The sequence below is a fragment of the Babylonia areolata genome, chromosome 28, assembly GCF_041734735.1.
Source record: "Babylonia areolata isolate BAREFJ2019XMU chromosome 28, ASM4173473v1, whole genome shotgun sequence".
Lineage (NCBI taxonomy): Eukaryota > Metazoa > Mollusca > Gastropoda > Neogastropoda > Buccinidae > Babylonia > Babylonia areolata.
This window is the reverse complement of record NC_134903.1, coordinates 2437537-2458022: the sequence shown is the minus strand read 5'-3', so window position 1 is coordinate 2458022 and position 20486 is coordinate 2437537. Positions and strand designations below refer to the sequence as shown.

General features: G+C 46.8%; 1 protein-coding gene across 2 annotated transcripts in view; it reads right to left on the bottom strand.

The window, feature by feature from the left end:
* Nucleotides 1-20486, bottom strand: part of LOC143302127 (phosphatidylinositol 4,5-bisphosphate 3-kinase catalytic subunit alpha isoform-like) — a 46889-nt gene that overhangs the window by 12608 nt on the left and 13795 nt on the right. For both annotated transcript variants that reach the window (XM_076616675.1, XM_076616674.1), the window contains exons 8-15: nt 18519-18654; nt 17463-17605; nt 15642-15751; nt 11903-11984; nt 9386-9550; nt 8084-8187; nt 3574-3733; nt 861-970 (exon numbers count right to left, since the gene is read on the bottom strand). In XM_076616675.1, coding sequence (XP_076472790.1) covers nt 861-970; nt 3574-3733; nt 8084-8187; nt 9386-9550; nt 11903-11984; nt 15642-15751; nt 17463-17605; nt 18519-18654 — 1010 coding nt within the window. The remainder of the gene's footprint in view (nt 1-860; nt 971-3573; nt 3734-8083; nt 8188-9385; nt 9551-11902; nt 11985-15641; nt 15752-17462; nt 17606-18518; nt 18655-20486) is intronic.

Sequence of the window (20486 nt, the reverse complement as noted above, 5' to 3'; positions counted from 1 at the left end):
CAGCCACCACCACCAACCACCCACACACACTACAACAATCACAACCACCACCATCCACCCACTCATACTACAACAATCACAGCCACCACCACCAACCACCCACACACTACAACAATCACAGCCACCACCACCAACCACCCACACCCACATACAACAATCACAGCCACCACCACCAACCACCCACACACTACAACAATCACAGCCACCACCACCAACCACCCACACACCCACATACAACAATCACAGCCACCACCACCAACCACCCACACACACTACAACAATCACAGCCACCACCACCAACCACCCACACACACTACAACAATCACAGCCACCACCACCAACCACCCACACACACTACAACAATCACAGCCACCACCAACCACCCACACACACTACAACAATCACAGCCACCACCACCAACCACCCACACACCCACATACAACAATCACAGCCACCACCACCAACCACCCACACACACTACAACAATCACAGCCACCACCACCAACCACCCACACACACTACAACAATCACAGCCACCACCACCAACCACCCACACACACTACAACAATCACAGCCACCAGCCACACACCCACACACACTACAACAATCACAGTCACCACCACCAACCACCCACACACACACACTACAACAATCACAACCACCACCACCAACCACCCACACACTACAACAATCACAGCCACCACCACCAACCACCCCCCCACACACACACTACAACAATCACAGCCACCACCACACACCCACACACTACAACAATCACAGCCACCACCACCAACCACCCCCCCAAACACACACTATAACAATCACAGCCACCAGCCACACACAGAGAGAAGCCAACAGACCGTAGTTTGCCCAATGTCTGTGAAGGGTTGAGGGGAGAGGGGAGGTTACACAGCGCCTCCTGATAGTCCGGCTGCTGGAGCTGCTCCTGAAGGAACCGCATGTGGTCGTCCTGTCACACACACACAACCGTTATTCATTGCTTGGAATGTTTTCCGGAATTTTAACCCTTTCACCACCAGTCTTCTTCTTCTGCGTTCACTCGTATGCACATGAGTGGGCTTTTACATGTATGACCGTTTTTACCCCGCCATGTAGGCAGCCATACTCCGTTTTCGGGGGTGTTCATGCTGGGTATGTTGTTGTTTCCATAACCCACCAAACGCTGACATGGATTACAGGATCTTTAACGTGCGTATTTGATCTTCTGCTTGCATATACACACGAAGGGGGTTCAGGCACTAGCAGGTCTGCACATATGTTGACCTGGGAGATCGTAAAAATCTCCACCCTTCACCCACCAGGCGCCGTCACCGTGATTCAAACCCGGGACCCTCAGATTGACAGTCCAATGCTTTAACCACTCGGCTATTGCGCCCGTCTCACCGCCAGTCAATTTAGAGTACAAAATTCCCTTGTGGTATAAACACAGAAAAGATAGTGGCTAAGAATAGCTGGGGATTCCCCCTGCGATGTAAAGAAAATATGGCCTATCCTACCACTGAACATTAAGAGCAGCAGGTTCATGGATAACTGACCAATGAATGGTCACCTTTCAGTGACATGGGTCCTCTACCACGCCTGTGCATAAATGCGAGCATGGCGGTGAAAGGGTTAAAGTCCAGTTGCTATCCTCCTTTGATGTATTTTAATTCAATGTCGTTATCTATATTTACATCGCTGTGAGTTAATACTAGTTGATGTTGTAAGTTAATACTTGTTGATATGCATAAACCTGATTTCCCCCCTGTAACATCTGAATTATTACGCACCACCATCTCTTTAAACTTTTCATTTCTAATAATAGACTATTTTCAATGCCACTAAAACATACATAACACTTTCCTACACTAATATCCACACGCATTCCCTCTCTTTCACCCACTATCTCTCTTCGTTCCATCTGATAACACTTCTAGTGAACAGACGTTAAACTGAAGATCTCTCTCTCTCTTACACACACAATTATCATAATGATAATAATAACAATAATACTTGTAAATAGCTGGCTCTGAGCACACACACACACATTCTTTGTGCTACACATATGCTCACACACGGGACCTTGACCTGTCGTCTCGTCCAAGTGGCCAGCACAGGCATGCCTACCTCCCAATTTGCTTTTCAGGAACAACACACATTAGAATCAGGGACAGGGTATCATTTTCAGGAACATCTTGGCAAACATACACGGTCGGTGCTAGCTCACATGTACACTGGTCTTGTCAAAGTTACTTCACCGGTGACACAAATCGAGCAGACTTTCACAAAATGGCTTTGGTACAGTTTGGACAGTTCCAGCTTTTCACGAAGTGACTTCAGTAACGGTATTTCCGTTAGTCTTAACAGAGTGTTTTCAGCAATGATTGGAAAGCCATGTGAGGGTACACTTGTACCCACTTGACACTTCAGAAGAAAAAAATGTTATGGTCGGATTTCTTTTATTTTCCAGGACATGCAGCAAATATCCATATTACCGGGACACCCTGTCCATTTTATCAACTTTCCTGGACAAATACGGGCCCTCAGTGATGGCAGGCATGCCTGCTAGCATCCAGACCACCAGTGAGTCTGAAGTCAGTTATACTCACACTGGTGACGTCAGCTTTCAGCGTGTCTGAATGACTAGCGTCCAGACCACCACCCTGTGAGTCTGAAAGTCAGCTTTCAGCGTGTCTGAATGACTAGCGTCCAGACCACCACCAGTGAGTCTGAAAGTCAGCTTTCAGCGTGTCTGAATGACTAGTGTCCAGACCACCACCCAGTGAGTCTGAAAGTCAGCTTTCAGCGTGTCTGAATGACTAGTGTCCAGACCACCACCCAGTGAGTCTGAAAGTCAGCTTTCAGCGTGTCTGAATGACTAGTGTCCAGACCACCACCCAGTGAGTCTGAAAGTCAGCTTTCAGCGTGTCTGAATGACTAGTGTCCAGACCACCACCCAGTGAGTCTGAAAGTCAGCTTTCAGCGTGTCTGAATGACTAGTGTCCAGACCACCACCCAGTGAGTCTGAAAGTCAGCTTTCAGCGTGTCTGAATGACTAGTGTCCAGACCACCACCCAGTGAGTCTGAAAGTCAGCTTTCAGCATGTCTGAATGACTAGTGTCCAGACCACCACCCAGTGAGTCTGAAAGTCAGCTTTCAGCGTGTCTGAATGACTAGCGTCCAGACCACCAACAGTGCATCTGAAAGTCAGTATATACTCTCGCTGGAGACGTCAGCTTTCACTGCGTCCAGTAACTTGCGTCCAGACCCCTGAAAGTCAGTATATACTCATGCTGGTGACGTCAGCTTTCAGCGTGTCTGAATGACTAGCGTCCAGACAACCACCCAGTGAGTCTGAAAGTCAGTTATACTCACGCTAGTGACGTCGGCTTTCAGTGTGTCGGTCAGCTTGGTCAGGGCCTCAAAGTCAGTCATACTCGCGCTAGTGACGTCGGCTTTCAGTGTGTCGGTCAGCTTGGTCAGGGCCTCAAAGTCAGTCATACTCGCGCTAGTGACGTCGGCTTTCAGTGTGTCGGTCAGCTTGGTCAGGGCCTCAAAGTCAGTTATACTCACGCTAGTGACGTCGGCTTTCAGTGTGTCGGTCAGCTTGGTCAGCTTGTCCAGGGCCTCCACCTGCTGGGACAGCGTCTTGAGGTAGTGACCACACCCCCGGCAGTACGCCTCCAGGATCAGGCCGAACCGCAGCCGTATGGATGTCTGGTGCATCTCTGACCTGACGACAAGCAGTGTGTGTGTGCTTGTCAAGTCCTTCGTGTGGAGGAGGGAGGGGTGGGGGGGGGGGTCCAGAGAATCGTTATTTTAAATAAGCATTTTTTTTTCATAATATTTAGTAACTTTATCTGGCTTTACTGGAAAGATCTCTGCAGGCAGCTACAAAACTCAGACGAGTGGAAAACATAATTCCAAGATGCTTATAAGCATTAGCAACAGGCACAGCAATACCATCATACACCTACAGCAATACCATCATACACCTACAGCAATACCATCATACACCTGCCTTTCCCTTGATGCTGAATAACCCCCCCTTCCTGAAGACACCTGTACCACTACAGTGACAGGCACACACTGACAACTGACTTGAGACACACAGACAAAATTACAGCCATGACTGACTTGAGACACACAGACAAAACTACAGTGATGACTGACTTGAGACACACAGACAAAACTACACTGATGACTGACTTGAGACACACAGACAAAACTACACTGATGACTGACTTGAGACACACAGACAAAACTACAGCCATGACTGACTTGAGACACACACAGACAAAACTACAGCCATGACTGACTTGAGACACACAGACAAAACTACAGTCATGACTGACTTGAGACACACACAGACAAAACTACAGCCATGACTGACTTGAGACACACAGACAAAACTACAGCCATGACTGACTTGAGACACACAGACAAAACTACAGTGATGACTGACTTGAGACACACACAGACAAAACTACAGCCATGACTGACTTGAGACACACAGACAAAACTACACTGATGACTGACTTGAGACACACACAGACAAAACTACAGCCATGACTGACTTGAGACACACAGACAAAACTACAGCCATGACTGACTTGAGACACACACAGACAAAACTACAGTCATGACTGACTTGAGACACACACAGACAAAACTACAGCCATGACTGACTTGAGACACACAGACAAAACTACAGCCATGACTGACTTGAGACACACAGACAAAACTACATCCATGACTGACTTGAGACACACAGACAAAACTACAGCCATGACTGACTTGAGACACACAGACAAAACTACAGCCATGACTGACTTGAGACACACAGACAAAACTACAGCCATGACTGACTTGAGACACACACAGACAAAACTACACTGATGACTGACTTGAGACACACAGACAAAACTACAGCCATGACTGACTTGAGACACACAGACAAAACTACAGCCATGACTGACTTGAGACACACACAGACAAAACTACACTGATGACTGACTTGACACACACAGACAAAACTACAGTGATGACTGACTTGAGACACACAGACAAAACTACAGCCATGACTGACTTGAGACACACAGACAAAACTACAGCCATGACTGACTTGAGACACACAGACAAAACTACAGTGATGACTGACTTGAGACACACAGACAAAACTACAGTGATGACTGACTTGAGACACACAGACAAAACTACAGTGATGATTGAATTGAGACACACACAGACAAAACTACAGTGATGACAGACTTGAGACACACACAGACAAAACTACAGTGATGACTTGAGACAGACACAGACAAAACTACAGTGATGACTGACTTGAGACACACACAGACAAAACTACAGTGATGACTGACTTGAGACACACACAGACAAAACTACAGTGATGACTGACTTGAGACACACACAGACAAAACTACAGCCATGACTGACTTGAGACACACAGACAAAACTACAGTCATGACTGACTTGAGACACACAGACAAAACTACAGCCATGACTGACTTGAGACACACACAGACAGACAAAACTACAGCCATGACTGACTTGAGACACACACAGACAAAACTACAGCCATGACTGACTTGAGACACACACAGACAAAACTACAGCCATGACTGACTTGAGACACACAGACAAAACTACAGCCATGACTGACTTGAGACACACACAGACAGACAAAACTACAGCCATGACTGACTTGAGACACACAGACAAAACTACAGTGATAACTGACTTGAGACACACAGACAAAACTACAGTGATGACTGACTTGAGACACACAAAGACAAAACTACAGTGATGACTGACTTGAGACACACACAGACAAAACTACAATGATGACTTGAGACAGACACACACAAAACTACAGTGATGACTGACTTGAGACACACAGACAAAACTACACTGATGACTGACTTGAGACACACAGACAAAACTACACTGATGACTGACTTGAGACACACAGACAAAACTACAGTGATGACTGACGTGAGACACACACAGACAAAACTACAATGATGACTTGAGACACACAGACAAAACTACAGTGATGACTGACTTGAGACACACAGACAAAACTACAGTGATGACTGACTTGAGACACACAGAGACAAAACTACAGCCATGACTGACTTGAGACACACACAGACAAAACTACAGCCATGACTGACTTGAGACACACAGACAAAACTACAGCCATGACTGACTTGAGACACACAGAGACAAAACTACAGCGATGACTGACTTGAGACACACAGACAAAACTACAGTGATGACTGACTTGAGACACACAGACAAAACTACAATGTTGACTTGAGACACACACAGACAAAACTACAATGATGACTTGAGACACACAGACAAAACTACAGTGATGACTGACTTGAGACACACACAGACAAAACTACAGCCATGACTGACTTGAGACACACACAGACAAAACTACAGTGATGACTGACTTGAGACACACACAGACAAAACTACAGCCATGACTGACTTGAGACACACAGACAAAACTACAGCCATGACTGACTTGAGACACACACAGACAAAACTACAGCCATGACTGACTTGAGACACACACAGACAAAACTACAGTGATGACTGACTTGAGACACACAGACAAAACTACAGTGATGACTGACTTGAGACACACAGACAAAACTACAGTGATGACTGACTTGAGACACACAGACAAAACTACAGCGATGACTGACTTGAGACACACAGACAAAACTACAGCCATGACTGACTTGAGACACACAGACAAAACTACAGCCATGACTGACTTGAGACACACAGACAAAACTACAGTGATGACTGACTTGAGACACACAGACAAAACTACAGCCATGACTGACTTGAGACACACAGAGACAAAACTACAGCGATGACTGACTTGAGACACACAGACAAAACTACAGCCATGACTGACTTGAGACACACAGAGACAAAACTACAGCGATGACTGACTTGAGACACACAGACAAAACTACAGCAATGACTGACTTGAGACACAGACAAAACTACAGTGATGACTGACTTGAGACACACAGAGACAAAACTACAGCCATGACTGACTTGAGACACACAGACAAAACTACAGCCATGACTGACTTGAGACACACAGAGACAAAACTACAGCGATGACTGACTTGAGACACACAGACAAAACTACAGCAATGACTGACTTGAGACACAGACAAAACTACAGTGATGACTGACTTGAGACACACACAGACAAAACTACAGCCATGACTGACTTGAGACACACACAGACAAAACTACAGTGATGACTGACTTGAGACACACACAGACAAAACTACAGCCATGACTGACTTGAGACACACACAGAGACAAAACTACAGCCATGACTGACTTGAGACACACACAGACAAAACTACAGTGATGACTGACTTGAGACACACAGACAAAACTACAGTGATGACTGACTTGAGACACACAGACAAAACTACAATGATGACTTGAGACACACAGACAAAACTACAGTGATGACTGACTTGAGACACACACAGACAAAACTACAGTGATGACTGACTTGAGACACACAGACAAAACTACAATGATGACTTGAGACACACAGACAAAACTACAGTGATGACTGACTTGAGACACACACAGACAAAACTACAGTGATGACTGACTTGAGACACACACAGACAAAACTACAGTGATGACTTGAGACACACTGACAAAACTACAGTGATGACTTGAGACACACAGACAAAACTACAGTGATGACTGACTTGAGACACACACAGACAAAACTACAGTGATGACTGACTTGAGACACACACAGACAAAACTACAGTGATGACTTGAGACACACAGACAAAACTACAGTGATGACTGACTTGAGACACACAGACAAAACTACAGTGATGACTGACTTGAGACACACAGACAAAACTACAGTGATGACTGACTTGAGACACACACAGACAAAACTACAGTGATGACTGACTTGAGACACACAGACAAAACTACAGTGATGACTGACTTGAGACACACAGACAAAACTACAGCCATGACTGACTTGAGATGCCAGAAAAAGGCGTTGCCAATGCGCTGACTGAGCAGACTTCTCTTGAGCAAGAACTGAGTGAGGGGATTGTCCAGGTAGGGTTCGTACTTCACCGCCTGTCAGACACACACACACACACACAAAATCAATCACACACACACACACAAAATCAATCACACACACACACACACCACACACAATCAATCACACTTACACACACACACAATACACACACAAAAACACAATACACACACACAGAGAAAATCATCCAGTCAGCTGGTCCAACTATGGGCCACAATGAAGACATTTCATATTGCGCAAAAGCTCTGATTATCAACATCATCCAGAAAATACACTCCAAAGCGACCCACAAAAGCTCTGATTATCAACACCATCCAGAAAATACACTCCAAAGCGACCCACAAAAGCTCTGATTATCAACATCATCCAGAAAATACACTCCAAAGCGACCCACAAAAGCTCTGATTATAAACATCATCCAGAAAATACACTCCAAAGCGACCCACAAAAGCTCTGATTATAAACATCATCCAGAAAATACACTCCAAAGCGACCCACAAAAGCTCTGATTATAAACATCACCAGAAAATACACTCCAAAGCGACCCACAAAAGCTCTGATTATCAACAACATCCAGAAAATACACTCCAAAGCGACCCACAAAAGCTCTGATTATCAACATCATCCAGAAAATACACTCCAAAGCGACCCACAAAAGCTCTGATTATAAACATCATCCAGAAAATACACTCCAAAGCGACCCACAAAAGCTCTGATTATAAACATCATCCAGAAAATACACTCCAAAGCGACCCACAAAAGCTCTGATTATCAACATCACCAGAAAATACACTCCAAAGCGACCCACAAAAGCTCTGATTATCAACATCATCCAGAAAATACACTCCAAAGCGACCCACAAAAGCTCTGATTATCAACATCACCAGAAAATACACTCCAAAGTGACCCACAAATGCAGTGTTTTGTTTCTGTGTTTTGTTTTTCATTTTTGCAATTAGAGACTTGCCTGTGGTTATTCAATAAGTGAGTTTTCCACAATCACTGTCAACAGATTTCCTGACAATTCCTTTTCCAAAGTTAAATTCTAGACTATGGTCACAGACACACACACACACATATACAACACAAACACACACACACAATCACTCCCCCACCAACCACACACTCAAAAGTTAAGTTCTTGACTTTGGTCACACACACACACACACACACACACACACACACTCACTCCCACACGCTCACAAATCCACAAAACAACCCCCCCCCTCTTACCTGCACAAGCTGCAGGAGATACTGGGCCAGCTTGTCATCCATCAGCCCTTTGTCCAGACTCTGCACGGCGAAGGCTCGAACCTGCAGGTCGGAGTAGGAACAGTCCAACAACTCCAGGGCCGTCTCTGGGCTGGTCTGGGGCCAGCATCTCAGCAACTGGTACAGCTGGTGCACACACTGTGGTGTTATCTACTGCATTGTATTGTACTGTATTGTGCTGGATTGTACTGTAGTTTGTACTGTATTGTATTTGGTTGTATTGTACTGTATCGGATTGGACTGAACTGCATTGTAATAGACTGTATTGTACTGTACTGTGTTGCATTTATTTCATTGTATTGTACTGTACTGTACTGTGTTGCATTTATTTCATTGTATTGTACTGTACTGCATTGTACTGTGCTGCACTGTGTTGTACTGTATTCAGTTGTATTGTACTGGACTGGATTGGACTGAACTGCACTGTACTGTAATATATTGTGCTGTATTGTAATGCATTTCATTGTATTGTATTGCATTGTATTGTATTCTGTTGTATTGTACTGCATTGTATTGTACTGCATTGTATTGTTGTGTTGTATTGTATTGTATTCTGTTGTGTTGTATTGTACTGTATTGGATTGGATTGTACTACATTGTACTGTATTGTTACAGGTGATATTGTATTTCATTGTATTGTACTGTTATGTATTGTATCGTAATGGGCTGTATTCTACTGCATTGTATTAAACTGTACTGTACTGTGTTGTATTATATTAATAGCATTGTACTGTACTGTATTGTATTGAATTGTACTGTACTGTATTGTACTGCACTGTATTGCAATGTATTGGGCAGCTGCAATAATTAGTGGACACAAATTGTATTGTGTTGTGTTTTATGTTGTGTTGTGCTGTATTGTGTTGTACTGTGTTGTTATGTATTGTGCTGTGTTGTGCTGCGCTGCACTGCGTTCAACTGCATTAGACTGGACTGGATTGTATCATATGTCATTACATTTTATCACATTGTACTGCACTGGATTTCATTGCATTGCATAGTATTGGATTGGAATCTACAGCACTGAAATGTGTTGTGTTGTGTTGTACTGCACTGCACTTTATTGTGCTGCATTGTATTGATCGTGTTGTCGCAACAACAGCTGGACAAAAGTTCTGTTGTAATGGACTGGATTGCATTACATTGCATTGTGCTATTTTGTACTGGATTGTTACAACAACTGGTGGACACAAATTGTATTGTATCATACTGTATTAAATTGTATCATACTGTATCAAATTGTATTGTATTGTATTAAATTGTATCATACTGTATCAAATTGTATTGTATCAAATTGTATTGTATAGTATTGTATCATATTGTATTGTATTGTGTATCAAATTGTACTGCATTATATTGTTGCAACAACTGGGTTTTCGTCTCATCCAAATGATAAGCCTCCAGACCACCACTCAAGGAAAACGATGGTCAGTGTAGGATTACAATCCCATACTGGTTTTCGTCTCATCCAAATGATAAGCCTCCAGACCACCACTCAAGGAAAACGAGGGACAGTGTAGGATTACAATCCCATACTGGTTTTCGTTTCATCCAAATGATAAGCCTCCAGACCACCACTCAAGGAAAACGAGGGTCAGTGTAGGATTACAATCCCGTACTGGTTTTCGTTTCATCCAAATGATAAGCCTCCAGACCACCACTCAAGGAAAACAAGGATCAGTGTAGGATTCAATCCCATACCCTCAGATCCTCTTGCTTCCCAGGCGGATGTGTCACCGCTGGGCCACTGATTAGTCCAATGTGAACCCGGAACCAACAACTGTATTTTTCATGGGTTACGATTTAAGGCACAGCCTTTATTCTGTCACTCTGTCCTGGCTGATCATCATCCCCGACAAACAGTGGACACAAATACATGGAAGGAAGAAGAAGCAACAGAAGAGGTTTAGTTTTATCAAAAATATGTGACGAGCGCAACAGCCGACTGACTACAACACTGGACATTGAAACCGAGGGTCCCTGGTTCGAATCCCTGGCATGAAACAGAGGGTCCCCGGTTCTTCTTCTTCTTCTGCGTCTGTGGGCTACAACTCCCACGTTCACTCGTATATACGCAAGTGGGCTTTTACGTGTATGACCGTTTTTAACCCGCCATGTAGGCAGCCATACTCCGCTTTTGGGGGTATGCATGCTGGGTATGTTCTTGTTTCCATAACCCACCAAACGCTGACATGGATTACAGGATCTTTAACTTGTGTATCTGATCTTCTGCTTGCATATACACACGAAGGGGGTTCAGGCACAAGCAGGTCTGCACATAAGTTTACCTGGGAGATCGTAAAAATCTCCACCCTTTACCCACCAGGCGCCGTCACCATGATTTGAACCCGGGACCCTCAGATTGACAGTCCAACGCTTTAACCACTCGGCTATTGCGCCCGTCCAGTGTATGAATGAATGTGGGAGCAGCAGCCCAAGATCGAAGAAGATGATTATAAAAATCTGTCAGCCTCTTACCTGTGCAACGTTTTCCCGGTCGTTCCATTTGATGGCAGCCAGCAGCTTGGGGAGGGAGTGAGGTATGGTCACACACTTTTCTCTGCACAGTGCCAAGGTTATACGTTCAGCTGGTACTCTATGCACATTTTCACTTATTTCAATTCTAGTATCTTTTTAATAAATGCACATGAGCTTTATGTGCGTGAAAGTGTGTGTTTATGCTTGTGATTGTGCATGCGCATGTGTGTGTGTGTGTGTGTGTGTGTGTGTGTGTGTGTGAGTGAGTGAGTGAGTGGGTGTGTGTGTGTGTGAGGGGGGGTGGGGGGTGGGTGCACGCCTGCGTAAAAGCAGGCGCATGTGTGTGTATGCATGTGTGTGTGTGTATGTGCATTCCTGTGCATGTATGCAAGTATATGTGTGTGCACACATGTACAAGTATGCTCTTGTCCAGTTAAAGTCTTAACTCCCGAGAGCAAGGTTTCGGTTGCGCCCCTTTTCTCTGCATTCAAATTTTGTATTACGTGTAGCTGACACATTTTGTACTTTCCAAAGTCAATTCAGGTCTAGATTGGAAGCTGCTAGGCAAATCTCGCTCTCTGCCATAAATGAAGCCAAACCGCAGCTTTATTAGGCTTTTATTTTGAATAAACCTTCACCGACGTCACAGTGTCAGACTCTGGTGAGAAACTGTCTTGATTCAAATCGCCCGCCATTTATAGTCCGGTTCAGGCTTTAAGCCAAACCAATCCCATGACAGTACGCTGGTAGTCAGTGTACTGGTTGCAGTTCTTGTCCCAACACTCAGAAAGAAGCAAACGCTCTCTCTCATACATACACACTAACAAACAACTAGTATGCACAAATGTGAAACACATACATGCTCATTCTTTCCCCTTTACACATACACACACAAACACAATCTACCTAGCATACACACACACACACACACACAGACTGTGACACACACACACACACACACACACCCTGTCTCTCCACCAAACAAAGCACAACTCCACACAAGGAAGGAACCATCCGACAAGACAGAGCGAGGGAGGACACACACACACACACACAGTCACACACACACACAGAACACACACATAGACTGTCACACACACACATACACAGACTGTCTCTCACACACACACACACACACACACACACACACACACTGTGACACATACATACACTGTGACAAACACACACACACTCACTCTGTCTCACCACCAAACAAAGCACAACCCCTCACAAGGAAGGAAGCGACCGAGGGAGTGAGTGAGTGAGGACAGACCCACCTCATCTTCCACAAGGAGTGAGGAAGTGAGGACAGACCCACCTCATCTTCCACAGAGAGTGAGGACAGACCCACCTCATCTTCCACAGGGAGTGAGTGAGGACAGACCCACCTCATCTTCCACAGGGAGTGAGTGAGGACAGACCCACCTCATCTTCCACAGGGAGTGAGTGAGGACAGACCCACCTCATCTTCCACAGGGAGTGAGGACAGACCCACCTCATCTTCCACAGGGAGTGAGTGAGGACAGACCCACCTCATCTTCCACAGGGAGTGAGGGAGTGAGGACAGACCCACCTCATCTTCCACAGGGACTGAGGACAGACCCACCTCATCTTCCACAGGGAGTGAGTGAGGACAGACCCACCTCATCTTCCACAGGGAGTGAGGGAGTGAGGACAGACCCACCTCATCTTCCACAGGGAGTGAGTGAGGACAGACCCACCTCATCTTCCACAGGGAGTGAGGACAGACCCACCTCATCTTCCACAGGGAGGGAGGACAGACCCGCCTCATCTTCCACAGGGAGTGAGGGAGTGAGGACAGACCCACCTCATCTTCCACAGAGAGAGAGTGAGTGAGGACAGACCCACCTCATCTTCCACAGGGAGGGAGTGAGTGAGGACAGACCCACCTCATCTTCCACAGGGAGGGAGTGAGTGAGGACAGACCCACCTCATCTTCCACAGGGAGTGAGGACAGACCCACCTCATCTTCCACAGGGAGTGAGTGAGGACAGACTCACCTCATCTTCCACAGGGAGTGAGTGAGGACAGACCCACCTCATCTTCCACAGGGAGGGAGTGAGGACAGACCCACCTCATCTTCCACAGGGAGTGAGTGAGGACAGACCCAACTCATCTTCCACAGAGAGAGAGTGAGTGAGGACAGACCCACCTCATCTTCCACAGGGAGTAAGTGACGACAGACCCACCTCATCTTCCACAGAGTGTGAGTGAGGACAGACCCACCTCATCTTCCACAGGGAGGGAGTGAGGACAGACCCACCTCATCTTCCACAGGGAGTGAGTGAGGACAGACCCACCTCATCTTCCACAGGGAGGGAGTGAGGACAGACCCACCTCATCTTCCACAGGGAGTGAGTGAGGACAGACCCACCTCATCTTCCACAGGGAGTGAGTGAGGACAGACCCACCTCATCTTCCACAGGGAGTGAGTGAGGACAGACCCACCTCATCTTCCACAGGGAGGGAGTGAGGACAGACCCACCTCATCTTCCACAGGGAGGGAGTGAGTGAGGACAGACCCACCTCATCTTCCACAGGGAGTGAGGACAGACCCACCTCATCTTCCACAGGGAGTGAGTGAGGACAGACCCACCTCATCTTCCACAGGGAGGGAGTGAGGACAGACCCACCTCATCTTCCACAGGGAGGGAGTGAGGACAGACCCACCTCATCTTCCACAGGGAGGGAGTGAGGACAGACCCACCTCATCTTCCACAGGGAGTGAGTGAGGACAGACCCACCTCATCTTCCACAGAGAGAGAGTGAGTGAGGACAGACCCACCTCATCTTCCACAGGGAGTGAGTGAGGACAGACCCACCTCATCTTCCACAGAGTGTGAGTGAGGACAGACCCACCTCATCTTCCACAGGGAGTGAGTGAGGACAGACCCACCTCATCTTCCACAGGGAGTGAGTGAGGACAGACCCACCTCATCTTCCACAGGGAGTGAGTGAGGACAGACCCACCTCATCTTCCACAGAGAGAGAGTGAGTGAGGACAGACCCACCTCATCTTCCACAGGGAGGGAGTGAGGACAGACCCACCTCATCTTCCACAGGGAGGGAGTGAGGACAGACCCACCTCATCTTCCACAGGGAGGGAGTGAGGACAGACCCACCTCATCTTCCACAGAGAGTGAGTGAGGACAGACCCACCTCATCTTCCACAGGGAGTGAGTGAGGACAGACCCACCTCATCTTCCACAGGGAGGGAGTGAGGACAGACCCACCTCATCTTCCACAGGGAGTGAGGACAGACCCACCTCATCTTCCACAGGGAGTGAGTGAGGACAGACCCACCTCATCTTCCACAGAGAGTGAGTGAGGACAGACCCACCTCATCTTCCACAGGGAGTGAGTGAGGACAGACCCACCTCATCTTCCACAGGGAGTGAGGACAGACCCACCTCATCTTCCACAGAGAGTGAGTGAGGACAGACCCACCTCATCTTCCACAGGGAGTGAGTGAGGACAGACCCACCTCATCTTCCACAGGGAGTGAGTGAGGACAGACCCACCTCATCTTCCACAGAGAGTGAGTGAGTGAGGACAGACCCACCTCATCTTCCACAGGGAGTGAGTGAGGACAGACCCACCTCATCTTCCGCAGAGAGTGAGTGAGTGAGGACAGACCCACCTCATCTTCCACAGGGAGTGAGTGAGGACAGACCCACCTCATCTTCCACAGGGAGTGAGGGAGTGAGGACAGACCCACCTCATCTTCCACAGCAGTTCCTTCTCCTGCTCAGAGATGTCGGACAGGGGGTCCTTGGAGATGATCTCCTCCAGAGCCAGCTGATCCTTCTTGTTCACCTCAGGCAGTGGCTGCACACACACACACACACACACACACGCACACATATGCACGCACACGCACGCACACACACACATGCACACACACACACGCGCACACACACACACACGCGCACATACACACACACACACGCACACACACACAACCCAGTGGTTAAAGCACTGGACTTGTGTCGTCTTCTGCTAGTTTGTTTGTGGGCTGCAACTCCCACCCCTTCACTGGTATACATGTACATGTGCATTGTTTTGCTTGTTTTTGTTTTTTTTCTGGTTCTACAGGACCAATATTGTTCAGACCAGATGTCGCCCGGAGTGGGTGGATGGACTGTAACTAAGTACAAGCAACAAAGATAGATAGATAGATATAGACAGACAGACAGACACAGACAGACAAATAGATAGACAGACACACAGACAGACTGACAGATAGACTGAGAGACAGACAGACAAACAAACAGATAAACAGACAGACAGACAGATGGATAGACAGACAGATAGATAGACTGACAGATAGACAAGACAGACAGACAGATAAACAGATAGATAGATAAACAGACAGACAGACAGATAAGACATACAAACAGACAGATTAACAGATAGATAGACAGACAAGACAGACAGACAGATAGACAGATACACAGGTAGCCAGATAGACCAATATTTTTCAGCCCTGATATGCATGGTTGGCTGGGCTATTAGCAAAAAAGACAGATAGATTAGATAGAGATAGACAGAGATGGATAGATAGATATAGATACATACATACATACAGATTGATAGATACATAGATACTTACAGACAGAGATAGACATACAGACAGACAGATAGATAGACAGACAGACACTAAGACAGATACATAGATAAACATACAGACAGGCAGATGGATAGACAGAGACAGGTAGATAGACACTAAGACAGACACACAGATAGGTTGACAGACTGACAGACAAATGAACAATAGACTCACCTGCATCATACCACCCTGATGTTCCTTGAGAGACACCATACGTGCCAGCTGTTCAGACTCACCTGCATCATACCACCCTGATGTTCCTTGAGAGACACCATGCGTGCCAGCTGTTCAAAGTGAGACTCACCTGCATCATACCACCCTGATGTTCCTTGAGAGACACCATGCGTGCCAGCTGTTCAGACTCACCTGCATCATACCACCCTGATGTTCTTTGAGAGACACCCACCGTGCCAGCTGTTCAGACTCACCTGCATCATACCACCCTGATGTTCTTTGAGAGACACCATGCGTGCCAGCTGTTCAGACTCACCTGCATCATACCACCCTGATGTTCCTTGAGAGACACCATGCGTGCCAGCTGTTCAGACTCACCTGCATCATACCACCCTGATGTTCCTTGAGAGACACCATACGTGCCAGCTGTTCAGACTCACCTGCATCATACCACCCTGATGTTCTTTGAGAGACACCATACGTGCCAGCTGTTCAGACTCACCTGCATCATACCACCCTGATGTTCCTTGAGAGACACCATGCGTGCCAGCTGTTCAAAGTGAGACTCACCTGCATCATACCACCCTGATGTTCCTTGAGAGACACCCACCGTGCCAGCTGTTCAGACTCACCTGCATCATACCACCCTGATGTTCCTTGAGAGACACCATGCGTGCCAGCTGTTCAGACTCACCTGCATCATACCACCCTGATGTTCCTTGAGAGACACCATGCCTGCCAGCTGTTCAGACTCACCTGCATCATACCACCCTGATGTTCCTTGAGAGACACCATGCGTGCTAGCTGCTCAAAGTGCGACTCGGGCGGGTACACCAGGGGGTGGGAGAAGCGGTCAAACTCTATCTCCAGGCACGGGCAGTCCTTGTTGGGGTTCGATACTGTCGGGATGGGAAAACAAAGCATGCTGCAGAGTGTGTGTGTGTGTGTGTGTGTGTGTGCGAGAGAGAGAGAGAGAGAGTGAAAATGGGGGAGAGAGTGCATGAAAATGGGGGCAGGAGGGTGGGGGGGGGAGAGAGAGAGAGAGAGAGAGAGAGAGAGATAGAGAGAGAATGTGGGGCAGGGGGGGTGAGAGAGAAAGAGAGGGTGAAAAAGGGGGAGAGAGAGAGAGATAGAGAGAGAATGTGGGGCAGGGGGGGTGAGAGAGAAAGAGAGGGTGAAAAAGGGGGAGAGAGAGAGAGAGAGAGAGAGAGAGAGAGAGAGAGAGAGAGAGAGAGAGAGAGAGAGAGAGAGAATGTGGGGCAGGGGGGGGGGTGAGAGAGAAAGAGAGGGTGAAAAAGGGGGAGAGAGAGAGAGAGAGATAGAGAGAGAATATGGGGCAGGGGGGGGTGGGGTGAGAGAGAAAGAGAGGGTGAAAAAGGGGGGGAGAGAGAGAGAGAGAGAGAGAGAGAGAGGAAAGAGACACACACACATGGAGAAAGAGAGAAAGACTCTGTGTGTGCGTGTGTGTGTGTGTGTGTGTGCGTGTGTGTGTGTCTGTGCGTGTGTGTGTGTGCGTGTGTGTGTGTGTGTGTGTGTGCATGCATCATGTGTGTGTGTGTGTGTGCATGTGTGTGTGAGAATGGGAGATCTTTATAATTATATATATCTATCGATATTATATAAAGAGAGAGACAGAGACAAAGACAGAGAGACATAGAGAAAGAGGAGAGAGAGAGAGAGAGAGAGATGGTTTATTCAATTAAGGCCATAGCCCCATATGAATAGGGGGTAATAACAGTTTTACATGTGTCATTGCAATCAGAGAGAGAGAGAGAGAGAGAGAGAGACTGTGTGTGTGTGTGTGACATATACTGGGCAGGCCGATGGGGTTGAGGAGGTCGTCCATCCCTTGCGGCATGGGCCACAGGTACAGTGACTGCTTGTCGCTCTGCAGCCGGTTGTTGAAGTTGAACAGCTGCAGGTTGCCCCAGGCCAGAGCGTATTGCACCTGCCCAGGAAAGGAAAGTTTCAGTTTCAGTTTCAGCATCCCAAGGAGGCGTCACTGCATTCAGGTCAGATGCCTGCACAGCTGTTATTGGACCTGTCGAGGAAAGGAAAGTTTCAGTTTCAGCATCTCAAGGTTATGTTGCCTTCGGAACAGATGTCTGAACAGCTGTTATTGGACCTGTTGTGGAAAGGAAGTTTCAGTTTCAGTTTCAGCATCTCAAGGTTATGTTGCCTTCGGAACAGATGTCTGAACAGCTGTTATTGGACCTGTTGTGGAAAGGAAGTTTCAGTTTCAGTTTCAGCATCTCAAGAAGGCGTCCCTACGTTCGGAACAAATCCTTGCACACAACACATCTGCTAGGCAGATGCCTGAACATCTGTCATTGCACCTGCAGAGGAAGGAAGGGAAGTTTCAGTTGTTTTTCTTGTTTGTGTTTTTGTCTTTGGTGGCTGGGAAGCAAGCTTTAATGATACTGGTTCAGGTAGTATTATCTATACTGGTTCAGGTAGTGTTATCTATACTGGTTCTGGTAGTGTCGTCTATACTGGTTCAGCTAGTGTTATCTATACTGGTTCAGGTAGTGTAGTGTATCTATACTGGTTCAGGTGGTGTAATCTATATTGGTTCAGGTGGTGTCATCTATACTGGTTCAGGTAGTGTCATCTATACTGGTTCAGGTGGTGTCATCTATACTGGTTCAGGTAGTGTTATCTATACTGGTTCAGGTAGTGTAGTGTTATCTATACTGGTTCAGGTGGTGTCATCTATACTGGTTCAGGTAGTGTAGTGTTATCTATACTGGTTCAGGTGGTGTCATCTATACTGGTTCAGGTGGTGTCATCTATACTGGTTCAGGTAGTGTCATCTATACTGGTTCAGGTAGTGTAGTGTTATCTATACTGGTTCAGGTGGTGTCATCTATACTGGTTCAGGTGGTGTCATCTATACTGGTTCAGGTAGTGTAGTGTTATCTATACTGGTTCAGGTGGTGTCATCTATACTGGTTCAGGTAGTGTAGTGTTATCTATACTGGTTCAGGTGGTGTCATCTATACTGGTTCAGGTGGTGTCATCTATACTGATTCAGGTAGTGTCATCTACACTGGTTCAGGTAGTGTTATGCTTGGGGGAAGGTGGCAGTGTCCGTGAGAGGGAGTTGGTTCCATTCCAACCCTCGCCCTTTCTCTCAAGTTCGGCTGGAAAATCAAACTGAGCATCTAGCCATTTGGGTGAGACAGTAAATTGAGGTATCGTGCGCAGCCCGCACTTGGCACGCTGAAAAAGAACCCATGTCAACAAAAGTGTTGGCCTCTGGTAGAATTGTGAAGAAGAAATCCACACATACAGGAACACAAATACATAACCTGATACATGCTCTCATGGCCGGACCGGCGCACTGGGTTATGCTGCTGTCAGGCATGTGCCTGGCAGATGTGGTGCAGCGTATAAATATGGATTTGTCCGAATGGAGCAACGTCTCCTTGAGAAAATGAACACTGAAACTGCCACACCAGGCAGCTACCTACCACCCATTTTTTTGTTTCTGCTTTTCAGTTTCAGTTTCGGCATCTCAAAGAGGCGTCTCTGCGTTCAGAACAAATCCATACATGCTTCTCCACACCTGCTAAGCAGATGCCTGACCAGCAGCATAACCCAACACTGGGCTCAGTCAGGCCTCGAGTGAGCGCAAGCACATATGCATTTGTGTACCTAAAAGACTGGATTTCTTCAGCAGAATTCTGCCACAGAACAATACTTTTGTTGCCATGGGTTCTTTTTCAGTGCGCCAACAGCATGCTGCACACGATCCTCGGTTTATCGTCTCATCAGAAT